Source organism: Microcaecilia unicolor, chromosome 3, assembly GCF_901765095.1.
Source record: "Microcaecilia unicolor chromosome 3, aMicUni1.1, whole genome shotgun sequence".
In the NCBI taxonomy this organism is placed as follows: domain Eukaryota; kingdom Metazoa; phylum Chordata; class Amphibia; order Gymnophiona; family Siphonopidae; genus Microcaecilia; species Microcaecilia unicolor.
The window spans coordinates 154,936,364-154,951,120 of record NC_044033.1 but is presented as its reverse complement, the minus strand read 5'-3'; the positions used below and the strand labels follow the sequence as shown (position 1 = coordinate 154,951,120).

Here is a 14,757-nt window from a genome sequence, read left to right as displayed (position 1 = left end):
GAGTGTTACCACACTTTTTTTTTCAAATATGTTTGTAACTAAATGGCTTCAGTGCTGATTGCTGATCTGAGGTGATGTGGCGAACTTCACCTCACATCATCCTTCTGCATTCCTGCACTGTTGCTTTATTCATCGCTATAGAAGGAGTAAAGAACTGCACTCAATTTTAGTGTTTTGTTTTGTTTTTCATTTTTTACATTGGGAACAATTAAGCAGCAATTTGCATGCTGACTGCACTATCCTTTAGTGCGTTGGTTTTATACTTATTTTCCCACTCTAATCTTTTTTCCTGCATTGGGAGTCAGATAGCACTGAAATATCAAATGTAAACCGCTATGCTAATGATTGGCATAGCTTACTGCATTAGCCTGTTTGTGCATTGTAGCCATAAAATAGAATTAGAAAGTACTAATAAATGTTAACCATAACCTAACAAATGACATTTGTCTTGCTACATGAGCCTTGTCCTATAATGTAAGCAATGTTGCTTTGGAATGATGTTTGCCCTGTGTTATATAAAAATGCAATAAAAATTAAGCTTAAAAACACAGACAAACTGAACCATAAAACTTGGAACATCTTTCTGAATTATTTTGTAAAACAAGTGATGGATTTTGGTTGTATATACAAGCTGTTTGGTTACAATGCACAAGATCTTTCTCACAGTGCTTTGTTGTAGCTAGCAGCAATCACTTAAGTGTCACACGACAAAATTATTATCCTATTACCAGCACAAAAAGCACTAGGTCACCACTCCTGCCAGATTTGTTATCTGTATACTTCAGTTGCTTTCAGTTACTCATCCTTCAGTGTTTGCTCATGGCTCTGTGTGTAGTCTACTGCGTATTTGATCCTAGATATGTGTAAAAGTTGTTAAATCCACTAAAACTCAAAACTAGTGGGGTGTGGAAATGAAAAATGTGCTAGAAAACAGTATGCCAACAATTTCCACTCACAAAAAATGACCTAGTGAGGTTGTGTAAAAAGAAGTGCTGCTCTATCTATAAATCATGCAGCACCAAGCAGGAAGGAAAAAGGCCTCAAAGAGCTCTCCCTGTCTCCTCAGCTCGAAACCTTGGGGTCATCTTTGACTCTTCTCTCTCCTTCTCTGCTCATATCCAGCAGATCGCCAAGACCTGTCGTTTCTTTCTTTACAACATCTGTAAAATCCGCCCCTTTCTTTCCGAGCACTCTACCAAAACCCTCATCCACACCCTTTTCACCTCTCATTTAGACTACTGCAATCTGCTTCTTGCTGGCCTCCCACTTAGTCACTTCTCCCCTCTCCAGTCGGTTCAAAACTCTGCTGCCCGTCTCGTCTTCTGACAGGGTCCATACTACCCCTCTCCTCAAGTCGCTTCACTGGCTCCCTATCCGTTTTTGTATCCTGTTCAAACTTCTTCTACTAACCTATAAATGTACTCACTCTGCTGCTCCCCAGTATCTCTCCACACTCGTCCTTCCCTACACCCCTTCCCGTGCACTCCGCTCCATGGATAAATCCTTCTTATCTGTTCCCTTCTCCACTACTGCCAACTCCAGACTTCGCGCCTTCTGTCTCGCTGCACCCTACGCCTGGAATAAACTTCCTGAGCCCCTACGTCTTGCCCCATCCTTGGCCACCTTTAAATCTAGACTGAAAGCCCACCTCTTTAACATTGCTTTTGACTCTTAACCACTTGTAACCACTCGCCTCCACCTACCCTCCTCTCCTCCTTCCTGTACACATTAATTGATTTGATTTGCTTACTTTATTTTTTGTCTATTAGATTGTAAGCTCTTTGAGCACGGACTGTCTTTCTTCTATGTTTGTGCAGCGCTGCATACGCCTTGTAACGCTATAGAAATGCTAAATAGTAGTAGTAGTAGTAGATACCAAAGATCTACTGAAGCTGAACAGATCTCTAAGATCTTCCCTTCATCATCGGCCCAAAAAACCTTCAATTTAAGGTCAACTTCCTTACATACTTAACATACTTAGATGATATGTATGTCTCTCTGTGATTTTTTTCTCTTTTTTATTTATTTTCTCTCTCTATGCGTGATACACATAGTGCAAGTACTGACACTTATCTGTAAAGTCGGTACTCTTCAATTGACCACACTGCCAGATCTAGTGCTGTGTTCGCCCTCTTGCCCCAAGCCGACGGTGGCCAGTTGATTACTGTGGAGTTGAGCTGTGACTGTCCTAATAATAGTTCTGTCACCAAGACCTTGAAGCAGCAGTGCGAAACACTGGCCACCGTTGGCTTGGGGCAAGAGGGCGAAGACAGCACAGCATTTGAAAGAATGTGTTACTATATCTGGAGGGAGGAGGTTGATGGTACCTCAAGTAGTGTGTGATTTAAAACCATGCATCACTTTGCAGACATTTTATAAACAGATTTGTAACTTATTGTTTGTTGGGGGCTGGTGGGAACTTTTATAAATCAAGTCCTTTGTGTCAAATTGCATTGCCCACAAGATGACACGGACTGTTAGTGGCACTCCTTGATACATTTAACAGTTTGTTAAATCATAATTTTGTGTTATTTAGGGGCTCATTTTTAAAAGAGAAAAGCGTCTCAAAAATGGCATAAAGTGGCATTTGGACATTTTTCAAAACTCAGATTTGAGACGTTTTTCTCTGCAGTGCATCCGAATCACAAGGGGGGGGTGTTGGGAGTGGGATTTGGGCATTCCCCAAACTTGGCTGTTTTTCTGCCATAATGGAAAAAAAGCAAAAACATCCAGGGCTAAAAGGCCTTTTGGTCTAGACCTGTTTCAATCACGCCTAAGTAACAAAAAGGTGCCCTAAATGACAAGATGACCACTAAGGCTTGACCCCGCCCCCATTCCTGAAAGATGTAAAAGAAACAGTACATACCAGCTTCAGATGTTTTGGCCAGTCCTATTTAGTGCAGCAAGCAGGTCCATGGAGTAGCCTAGTAGTCGGTGCAGTGGACTGTAGAGAAGGGGACCTAGGCCCATATCGCACTGGTACAATTGTGGTAGAAGATGTGAGCTCTCCAAAACCCACCAAAAGCCTACTGTAGCTACATATAGGTGACACCTGCAGGCATAAGGGCTATTGTAGTGGTGTACAGTTGGATACACTAGGGGGTTGGTAGGTTTTGGAGGTCTCACCTATACTGTATAGTATAAGTGGGTAATGGTGAGATGTGTGCCTGGGACCTTTTATGTGAAGTCCACTGCAATGCCCACTGCTCTGCTGGTTTGTCTGTGTGGCCAGATTACCACTAGCCACCCATGCATCCCAATGGCTTGCTTGCTTTTATGCGTTTTTCCCTCGCACATTTTTTTTTTTAATGGCCCTGAAAGATAGATATGTTGAGCAGAAAAACGTCTAGCAAATGGTCATTTTCAAACAAACATTTGGAAGCTTTTCTGGTTTGAAAATGTTCATGTTTGCTACATTTAGATGCCATATCGAAAATGCTCTTCCACATATAGTGTGGACTCAAAGATACTTGTTGATCATTTTCAGAAATAAAACTAAAATATTTTGAAAGAGGAAATTGCTGTCGATTAACTTATCTGATTGGTATCTTCCATTGCCTTCTGTTGTCTTACAGGTGATACACAAGCATTTTTTTCTGAAAAGAGCAGAGGTCATGGCTCAGTGTGAGGAGTGGATAGCAGATATACAACAGTACAGTAGTGACAAACGGGTAGGGAGGACCATGTCCCACCATGCTGCAGCTCTTAAGGTAAGAAAGCAATAAGTCATAAGACCGTGTAGAATCAGATAAGGCCCCAGTTCCATGAAATTATTTTGATTTTATGGTAATGCTAAGCAAAACACATTTAGGACCCTGATTATAAAGGTGCGCTAACTGTATAGATGCCTCTACACGGTTAGCGCATGCTAAATTTTAGCACGCGCGTTATGACAAAGCTTAACTAAGGAATGCCAAATAGATAAATTTAACTATGATGAGTGATTTTAGTATGTACAACTGGTAAAAAGCCTGGTGGTTAGTACACTTTTGATGTCACTTTAGGGTAGCATTTTATGTATTTTGTAATAGGTCTGATAGCTCATAAGCACTCATTTTCAGTTGCCATCTGGCAAGAGTAATGGGGTTGAAATAGCACAAGTCAAATTTGTGAGTGCTGGTGTCCATTGTTGAAAATTCAGACCTAGTCTTTTCCATTCTTGTATTCTGTCATAAGCATTCATAACTCAATTTCCTTTAAAAAAAATTTGACGTCCTCATCGGCACCAAGGAGTCTTGCCGACATGCTTTGAGTGATGGTCAAGATGTATTGTCATTGATCACCCTCAACACATTATGCCAGAAGATCCAAGGTGTTGAAGGATTCGGCACCGGAGAAGTGTTGGCACTGGGAAGATCACTCTCCCTCCATACAGGAGGTGCCAGTGCACTCGTCTACAAGCAACTGAGATCCCGCTCCCGCGTCATCCCCAGTGGTTCTGCAACCTGAGCCTCAACTGACACCCAAGCTTTTCCCATTGTCCCTCGATGAGCGCATCCGGGCCTTGCTCCCACAGCTGCTGGATGGCCTCATGCAGCGGTGTGCATTGGTATCGGGTGCTTGCGCCTATTATATATCCCGCTGCGGCCCTGCCTGGCCCTCAGCCTGAGGTGTTGGCTTCGATGCCAGCATCGCTTGCAGCCCTGGTGTCTACTGCCACCCAAGCCGGTGGCCCCTTGATGCCTGTGGAGGAAGCTTCACTGGAGTCGAGACAGGAGCTAACTTCTTGACACCACTCTTGAGCACACGGTTCCTCAGCATCAAGGCAAATTTGGTCTCAGCAATCCCATAGGGAGATACTACCCGACACCAAAGAGGAGTGCTCATGGGACCCAGAGGAAAATCCCAGATACTTTTTCTGAGATGAATGGGTTCCCCTTGAACCCTCCCCTCCACCTGAAAGGAGATGGTCTCCTCCTTTCTTTTCCTTCTTTTGTAAAGGAAATGGCTAAGGCCATTCCATTTCCTTTAGAAGTGGAGGATGAGCCCGGGGCCAAGATGCTCGAGGTCCTGGACTACACATTTCCTCCTGTGACTGCACCTCTCCACGAGGTCCTCAAGGAAGTCCTCGTCAGGAACTGGTAGTCCCCTCTGTCAATCTCCTGCCCAAGAAGATTGACACCCAGTATCGAATCCACGATGAACCTGGTTTAGTTAGACCTCAGTTGCTTCACAATTTCATAGTGGTGGAATCCGCTCTCAAAAGAGCCAGGAGTACTCGGGACTATGCCTCAGCACCCCCAGGCAGAGAAGCTAGAACCCTGGATTCTTTTGGGAGAAAGATGTACCAGTCTTCAATGCTCATCTCCAATATACAGTCTTACCAGCTCTTCACAAGCGTCTACTTGCAGAACTCAGTGAGACAGCTGTCAAACTTGGTACACACACTCCCTCCAGATCATGGCGAGCCTTTTCACCAGTTGGTCAAGCAGCATAAGGTGTGTCAAAAGTTCTTGGCCAGGGGCACTTACAACACTTTTGATGTGGCATCCAGGATCTCTGCTCAAAGTATAGCAATGCGCAGACTCTCATGGTTGCGTGTTTCTGACTTGGAACATTCTGTTCAGCAATGATTGGCAGATGCCCCTTGCAGGGGGGATAACCTTTTTGGAAAGAAGGTTGAGGAGGTCACTGACCAAATCAAAAGGCACACTCATACCATCTCTTCTGTTTCCCGCCGGGTGTCTTCTGCATCCACCTCCTCAGCTAGGAGGTCTTTTGGCAAGCCACAGAGCAGTTTGTGGTACTATTTTAGGTGTAAGTACACTCCTGTGGCTCGCCAGCCTTCTGAGGCTCAGCCCCAGCGCACTTGTTCATGTCAACAGCGTGCGCTTAAAGCCCCTGCTGCTCCCCAGGCAAAGCAAGGGACAAGCTTTTGACTGGCTCCAGCAGAGCATAGCCACAGTAAAAGTATCCATAATGGACAACTTGCCAGTTGGTGTAAAGTTAAGATTTTTTCACCAAAGGTGGCCTCTTGTAACCTCTGACCGCTGGGTTCTTTAAAAAGTTCGTCTCAGGTACACCGGCAGTTGGCATCTCAAACCTCCAAATTGCCCACCAAGAACTCATTCATTGAGCTCTCAGCACAGGCAGATACTTGCAGAGGAACACTCCGCCCATGCGGTTGAACCCGTTCCACCAGGAGAAAAAGGGCAGTGATTCTATTCCAGGTATTTCCTTGTGCAGAAGAAAACAGGGAGGATGCATCTCATCCTAGACCTAAAGGCCCTGAACAAATTCCTAGTTCGAGAAAAGTTTGGGATGGTTTCCCTGGGCACCCTTCTCCCAATGTGTCAGAGAAACGATTGGCAATGCTCTCTGGATTTAAAGGATGCATGTACTCACATCCTGATACTTCCAGCCCACCGGAAGTATTTTTTATTTCGGCTGGGAACACTTCACTTTTAGTACCACATGTCACCTTTTAGCCTCTCGTCAGTTCCCAGGGTCTTCACCAAGTGTCTAGTGGTAGTTGCAGCATCGCTACACAGACTGGGAGTTCATGTGTTCCCTTATCTCGACAATTGGCTGCTGAAAAGCACCTCTCCAGACGGAGCTCAGGAGTCGATATGAATGACTGTTAGGGTGCTCAAGCTACTAGGGTTCGTTTTAAACTACCCCAAGTCCCATCTTTGCCCCGTTCAGATATTGGAGTTCATCAGAGCCCTGCTCAATACTCAGGTGGTTCGAGCCTTCCTCCCAGGCACAAGAGTGGACAACCTGGTTGCACTCGTGTCCAAGGTTCAAGCCTCTCAGCAGGTCATAGCTTGGCAGATGTTGAGATTGTTGGGCCACATGGCTTCCGCAGTGTACATTACACCATGACACATGCTTACATGAGATCGGCTCAATGGACCCTAGCTTCTCAGCGGTATCAAACTATGGGATGTCTGGAAGATGTCATCCAAGTGTCCTGGAAGCTTTTACGCTCCCTTCAGTGGTGGACCATTCGATCCAATTTGACTCTGGGACTTCCATTCCAAAATCCTTAGCTACAAAATGTGCTGATGACGGATGCATCTCTCCTAGGATGAAGAGCTCATATAGATGGGCTTCACACTCAAGGAGCTTGGTCCTCTCAGGAAATTAATCTTCAGATCAATCTTCTCGAACTCCATGCGATCCGGAATCCTCTAAAGGCTTTCAGTGAAAGCTATCTCACAAAATTGGCCTCATTGAAACAATCAGGTTGCAATGTATTATACAAACAAGCAGAGAGGCACCGGATTTCGCCCTCTTGAGTCCGTCTGGATGTGGCATTGGGCTCACCAACATGGCATGTTTCTTTGAGCCACCTATCTGGTGGGCGCAAACAATACCCTGGCCGACAGACACAGCAGGATAATGCAACCTAACGAGTGGTCTCTCAACATGGGCATAACCCGCAAGATCTTCTGAGCATGGGGCACCCCCTCGGTGGTTCTCTTTGCCACTCAGATAAACCACAAGGTCCCTCAGTTCTGTTCCAGGCTTCAGGCCCACAGCAGACTAATGTCAGATGCCTTACTTCTCAATTGGGGGACAGGTCTCCTGTATGCATATCCTCCCATACCTCTAGTGGGAAAAACTTTATTGAAACTGAATTAAGACCGTGGAACCATGATTCTGATCATGCTGTACTGGCCGTGGCAGATATGGTTTCCTCTTCTTCTGGAATTATCCTTTGAAGAACCATGGAGAATGGAGTGTTTTCCGATCCTCATCATGCAAGACGAAGATTCACTTCTAGATCCCAACCTCCAGTCTCTGTCACAGCTTGGATGTTGAGAGCCTAGAATTTGCTTCCTTAGGTCTTTCGGAGGGTGTCTCCCGGGTCTTGCTGACTTCCAGGAAAGAGTCCACTAAGGGATGTTACTCTTTTAAATGGAGGAGGTTTTCTGTCTGGTGTGAAAGCAAGGCTTTAGATCCCCTTACTTTCCCTACACAGACCCTGCTTGAATACCTTCTACACTTGTTCAGAGTCTGATCTCAAGACCAACTCCGTAAGGGTTCACCTTAGTGCAATTAGTGCTTATCAACATGTAGAAGGTAAGCCCATATCTGGAAAGCGTCTAATTGTTTGCTTCAGGAGAGGTTTCCTTTTGTCAGAGCTCCCTGTCAAACCTCCACTGGTGTCATGGGATCTCAATGTCATCCTCACCCAGCTGATGAAAGCTCCTTTTGAGCCACTGAATTCCTACCATTTGAAGTACTTGACTTGGAAGGTCATTTTCTTGGTGGCTGTTAGTTCAGCTCATAGAGTTGGTGAGCTTCAGGCCTTAGTGGTGGATGCACCTTATACTTAGTTTCATCACAACAGAGTAGTCCTTTGCACTCACCCTAAGTTCCTGCTGAAAGTGGTGTCTGTGTTCCATCTGAACCAGTCATCTTGCCAATATTCTTTCCTCGAGCTCATGCCCATCCTGGTGAAAGCAGCTTGCACAGCTTGGATTGCAAGAGAGCATTGGCCTACTACATGGAGCAGACAAAACCCCACAGACAGTCCGTCCAGCTTTTTGTTTCTTTTGATCTCAACAGGATGGGGGTCGCCATCGCAAAACACACCATTTCAATTTGGCTGGTAGAGTGCATTTCCTTCACTTATGCCATGCCTGGGCTTACCCTAGAGGATCATGTCAGAGCCATGGCTGCGTCGGTAGCCCATTTGCAGTCAGCCTCCATTGAAGAAATTTGCAAGGCTGCGACATGGTCTTCAGTCCACACATTTCACATCACACTACTGCCTAGAGCAGGATACCCAACGCAACAATTAGTTTGGACAGACAGTGTTGCAGAATCTGTTTGGGGTCTAGAATCCAACTCCACCCTCCTAGGCCCATTTTATTCTGTTCCAGGCTGCACTTTCATTCAGATTGTATATAAGTTTCAGGTTAATCTACATTATGTCCTCTCCATTGCGAGGCCCAGTTGACCAATGTTTGCTGTTTTGAGTGAGCCTGGATGCTAGGGATTCCCCATTTCTGATAGAAGCCTGCTTGTCCTCGAAGAAATCGAAGATACTTACCTGTAGCATCTATTCTCCAAGGACAGCAGGCTTCATATTCTCACAATCCCTCCCACCTCCCCTTGGAGTTGTCTCCTTGGTTATTTTTACTTTATTTTTTGGTTTAGTATTAAATTGAGGAGACTGCATTTGTGTGTCAGGCAGTTAGGCACTCGTTCATGCGCAGTGGAGCGCAGCTCGCGCTCCACAAAGCGCTCCTTTTTTACTGTGGCAAAAGCCAGACCGGGCGACGTGGATCAGCATCACCCACTTGTGAGAATATGAAACCTGCTGTCCTCGGAGAATACCTGCTACAGGTAAGTATCTTCGCTTTATTGAAGTTAATTTTGTGAATTTAATTTCATAGCCTAGAAGAAAAATGTGGCTTAATTGTAGTGGTCATATTGATTGAATTTCAAAGTAATTTTTGAAAACCATGCTGTAAGCACTGCCTGAAAAAGAAGCACAGGTTGAGGAGGCAGTTTTCAGTGGCATTTGCTTAATATATGCTTCAAAATTTGCTTCAAAAATCAGCAGCTTGCCGTCAGATTAAGAAACCTATCAGAATGTATTGGCAGCAGTACACAAAAAAAGAAAATGTTCCATTTTGGAAAATTCACCATTTTTGAGTTCTCCATTTACTCTCACACAAGTGAAATGCCTACAAGCACAGGACGGTTATGGTGAGTCAGCAAAATACTGGGCAGACTGGATGGACCATTTTAGTCTTTTATCTGCCATCATTTATTCTCTTACTCACCTCTGAGTACTAACTTATTGAAGGTCTTCATAATGATGGAGCTTATGATGAACTGTGTTAAAGTCTAGGTTTTGAGAGATTTGCACTGCATGATAATCTTACTAAACTACATTCTGACAGTTAATGTACTGAACTTATGCTGATCAACAGTAATTTTAATAAGACCCTTTTTCTGCATATAAATCATGATTTATACATGAAGTCCTATATATATATATATATATATATATATAATCGGGCATATCTGTGTGGGGCCATAGAGGCCTGGGCCCCCGCAGATTTCGCCCTGGCCCTCCCGTCGTCAACCCTCCCCCGCTGCTTGCCTTTGCTGGCAGGGGGCCCCAACCCCCGCCAGCCGAGGTCCGCTTCCTCTTGCCTTTAAAAATATTTCTTCTGCTGGCGGGGGACCCCCAACCCCCGCCAGCCGACCCGAAGTCTTCATATTTCTTCTTCGTCCGACTCCTCCGTGGCCATGCTGTAAGTAACGCTGTTGATTGAATCCAGTTCGGAGTCTGATGTCGCAGCACATTGTATATATATATAAAATACCCACCACAATACTGAATGAGTGCAGCTTATCCGTAATATGCCTTATTAGTGCAGAGTAAGAGTTTTTGTCCTTTCAAAGGCTTTGTTACTAATTCTCTTTCAATTAAAATTTATTTTTTTAAATTGAGCATCATTGCCTAATTAACAGGAATAAATTAGGCACATATTTATAAATAACTGCTTAAATTAAATGGAGAATTCTTATGACCTTGGATTGGAGTCTCAGTGTTCAAAAGGACTGTGATGGCAAAGTGTAAGGTACTGGTAGGTAGTGAAGGAGTGCCTCAATCAATCAGTTTGGCAGAGAAACACTGAAGTTGGATTTATGATCTAATCTATTCTAAAATGGCATTTTTAACCCGCTAGATCCCTACAAAGGTCCAAAGCGGCTTATAACTTAAAATATCAATAAAACTGCATATTATAACCTCAGATAAGTTCAATATCAGAGCACAGCTATTCAGACATCTAAGTTCATGTATTTTTCAAAAAGGAAAGAATTGAGTCCCTTTCTAAATAATGTGTAAGTGGGCTGATTTCTAATCTAGAAGCTATGTCATTCCAAGTTTGGATGGCTTGTAATGAAAAAGAACTCCACAAGGGTTTCCGAAATCTAACTCCCTTAAATGAAGGGCCAGTGAAATCCATCCTATTCGCTAAGCATGTTAAACCTAGTCTGGATGAATGAGAGACCAAATCAATAACTTGCTATGGTATCACTGTGTGCCAAATCTTGAAAATCATACAGCAAGATTTAAAAGATATTCATGTCTGCAGAGGGAGCTAATGTAACTCTTAATAATGGAGACACGTGATCAAACTTAGTCAATCCAAATATCAGGCGAGTTGCCATATTCTGCAATAGCTGTAATTGATTCCTCAGTTACACATTACAATTGTCCAGTTTGGCTAAAATTAGACTCTGAACCAATAATCTAAAATGATGCTCATAGAATTAAGATCTAAATGTTCATAATTGTTGCAAACCAAAAACACTCTTCTAAACAAGCTGTTAATCTGGGCTTCAAAAGATACTCTGGAGGATTTTTACTAGCTACTGATTTTTCATTTTGAATAATTTGAATGGATTCTGGTAAACTATCAACATAAATAGAGACCCACAGAACTTTGGTTTTAGTTATATTTAGTTTTAACATAGACTGTAATGCCCAAGCTTTAATCTTCTCTTTACACTTAGTCACCTTACTAGCAGTGAGATCATCAACTGGTACCAGAATAAAAATACCTGTGTTGGAGTAGATGGCTTCATCAATAGACAGCGCAAAAGTATCAAGTGTACTCAAGAATACATTAAAAAGAATTGGTGACAGAGGAGACCTCTGTGGTACACCACAAAAGGGTTGCCAACTAAGGGGCCCTTTTACTAAGGCGCGCTGAAAAATGGCCTGCGGTAGTTGTAGATGCGTGTTTTGGGGCGCAGACAGAATCATTTTTCAGCACACCTGTAAAAAAAATGCCTTTTTAAAAAGTTTTTGCTGAAAATGGATGTGCAGCAAAATGAAAATTGCTGCACGTCCATTTTGGGTCTGAGACCTTACCATCAGCCATTGATCTAGAGGTAAAGTCTCACATGGTAACCGTGTGGTAACCGTCTACATGTGTAGAATGACGATTTCAGACGGGTTTTTGTGTAGCAGAAGCGCGTCAAAAATGAAATTACCGCAAGAGTCACATGGTAGCTAGGCGGTAACTCAAAATTGGCGCACGTTGGGCGTGCTTAAGTGCCTACTCGGCTTAGTAAAAGGGCCCCTAAGATTCCCTTCTTAATAAGTTAGGTATTACAGGATTGGTACTTAATAGGTTCTGTGAACTAGAAAGTTCCTGAACCAATGTCCTCAAGCCTTGCAAGCAACTAATTGCTTGCCATGGGTTCTCAGTTATATTGCTTCAGTTTGATTTGTCAGTGGCGTTTGATATGGTCAATCACAAAATCTGCACTTTAGTCATTAATGTTAATAATAGAGCCTTAGTACTGTGCAGTGCTCTGAATCCAAATTGGAATGGCAACAATATTTGGTGCTTCTCTAAATAACTAGAAAGCTGTGATGTAACAGCAGACTCCACCAGTTTTGCAATTAAGGGGATACTAGCCTACTACTACTTATCATTTCTATAGTGCTATTAGCGCTGTACACTTGAACATGAAGAGACAGTCCCTGCTCGACAGAGCTTACAATCTAATTAGGACAGACAAACAGCCACAGGTTCATAGCTAGCTGGCAAAGTAAGATCTAAGTTTTAGATTTAGGTATTGGTGTTAGATCAATCTCGCCAATAGAGTGTTAGAACATTGTTCACAAATGAAGTAATCCATTCCTGACCTCTAGTGGAGGGTTATTCAACAGGTAGTGTGGACACTTATCTAACATACAAAAAGATTTAGAAATTTGTTTCAGCATAATCGACATCTAGAAAAAGATAACCAGCTTCTATCTACTTGAATCTACACAGTTGATCCAGTAATTTCAAATGGCAAGTGAACTATACAAACACTTCTGATTTTAAAAAAGCTTGAGGTCAGCATGAGGGTTAACTTCTTTTCTTTTCTTTTCTTTTCTTTTCTTTTCTTTTCTTTTCTTTTCTCGTCTGTTGTTAGGCTTATGTACAGCCTTTTTCCTCCATTTCTTAGTACTCTGGAGACTTTTATTAGTACTAAATCATCTCAATAAATCAATGCAGACAAAAATAAGTTTTCAGTTCAGTGTGCACAGTAAACCTGTGTCACCATCTTAAACAACATATACAAGCTAATATTTATTTTTAAACCGCTGGATAGGGTCATAAGGTGTGTTAATAAAATTATATTTAAGAGATGTACATGGATCTTATGATATATTCAGAGTTCTTCTGTTTTCTATACAGCGCCACACAGCTCAGCTGCGGGAAGAACTGTTGAAACTCCAGTGCCCTGAAGGCTTAGACCCAGATACTGATTACTCTACAGAAAAGTTCATTGCAGCAGTGAGTTCCGAGGAGACTATATTGCACGAGCAAGTCACACCTAGCAGCAGTAAAGACAACTCTAGTGGCTTCAAATTATGAGCTGTGTTGACGTGGACTTTATAGACACATAGGCTTTGAAGCACAAGCCAAATATGTCAATATTTGTATGTAAGAAGCTAATTATGTAATAGGTAAAGAAATTTAAACTATACTATGCCCTTAAGGATATACAGTTTAATTCAAGATCTTTTATTTACCTGTACAAGAGTGTAAACTTTTTTGTGCTTTTATTTTTTAATTGTGAGAACCACTGATTGGTATATTCAAAAATTTATGTATACAAGAAATGGATAAATCACTGATATATAAGGGAAACTACCTTAGGAAAGAATGTTTACTGAATGTGTATTATTTTTTTTTTACTTGTAGAGTGAGGGCGGTTGTAACAAAGAATATATATTGGTCATTCTTATAACTTCTATTTAAGACAGCAACATTTTCAATGAATTTGATAAAATTTTATGTTTGGCCATATCTTCATTCTCATATTTGATTTCTACGGAAACTTCCATATACTTCAATAAAAGTTAAATGGACATTCTCCTTCTTATCTGATTTGCTGGTATTTGGTTTTTAATACATTTGCCATGAAAATTCTAGTCAGAGTCTTGCACTTGTATGACTGTATTTATTACAGTCAACCTATTTAATTTTTTGCTTGATAATTCTTAATGCAGATTAAATAAATGGACTTTGTTTTTCCTCATGTAGACATGAATGTCTCAATCCATCTTTTTTTTTTATCAAATAGAATGAATTAAATTTTGTATTTCAACTAGTTATATGTATTGTGGGCATAGCCGCTTATCACAGTAGTTATTGTCATTTAATAGTAAATGAGAAGGTTCTGTACTGAAAGTCAGTATACAAAATGTATAATACTGTAAAAAACCTAAATTGATTTTCTTATGCTTTCAACCACTTAAAACATCCAAGTAATTCTTATAATTTCAAATCTAAATACAAACATATACATGTATATATATATTTGTATCGTGGCGACCAATTATACAAATTTTAATCTGACATCACATAAAAATAAATTCAATAAACCTGTCAAGCTCAACCTGCAGTTTTCCACTATAACTCACAAAATGGGTGGCATTAAACATCCAGTTATTTTTTCATCATTGCTCAACAGGCAAAAAAAAAAAAAAAATGATTTAACGAAAAGAACTTGTCTTGATGAATGTGATGCCAGATGATAATCTTAATCGTAATTTCAAGGAAGTCTTCTTAAAACAACCATTTAAATACATACCTTATTATGAAATAATAAAAAATGGTTGTTTTAAGTGACTAGATATGGCTATCAGGGGGGTTTGCCATATTATGTTGAAATCTTCATATTAAGGATAAGAGAGGAACAGCACAATCATTGCAAATATTTGCATTAACCAAACAAAGTAGTACACAAAGTTAAGCTCATACTTGGCAAGGC

General features: G+C 41.7%; 1 protein-coding gene across 1 annotated transcript in view; it reads left to right on the top strand.

Moving 5' to 3' along the window:
• BIRC6 (baculoviral IAP repeat containing 6) overlaps window positions 1–14,026 on the top strand; it is a 965,314-nt gene extending 951,288 nt beyond the window's left edge. The window contains 2 exon segments of the mRNA XM_030196513.1: window positions 3,576–3,710; window positions 13,176–14,026. Of these exon segments, the coding sequence (XP_030052373.1) occupies window positions 3,576–3,710; window positions 13,176–13,355 (315 nt within the window). The 3' untranslated portion in view covers window positions 13,356–14,026.
• The last annotated feature ends 731 nt before the right edge of the window (window positions 14,027–14,757 follow it).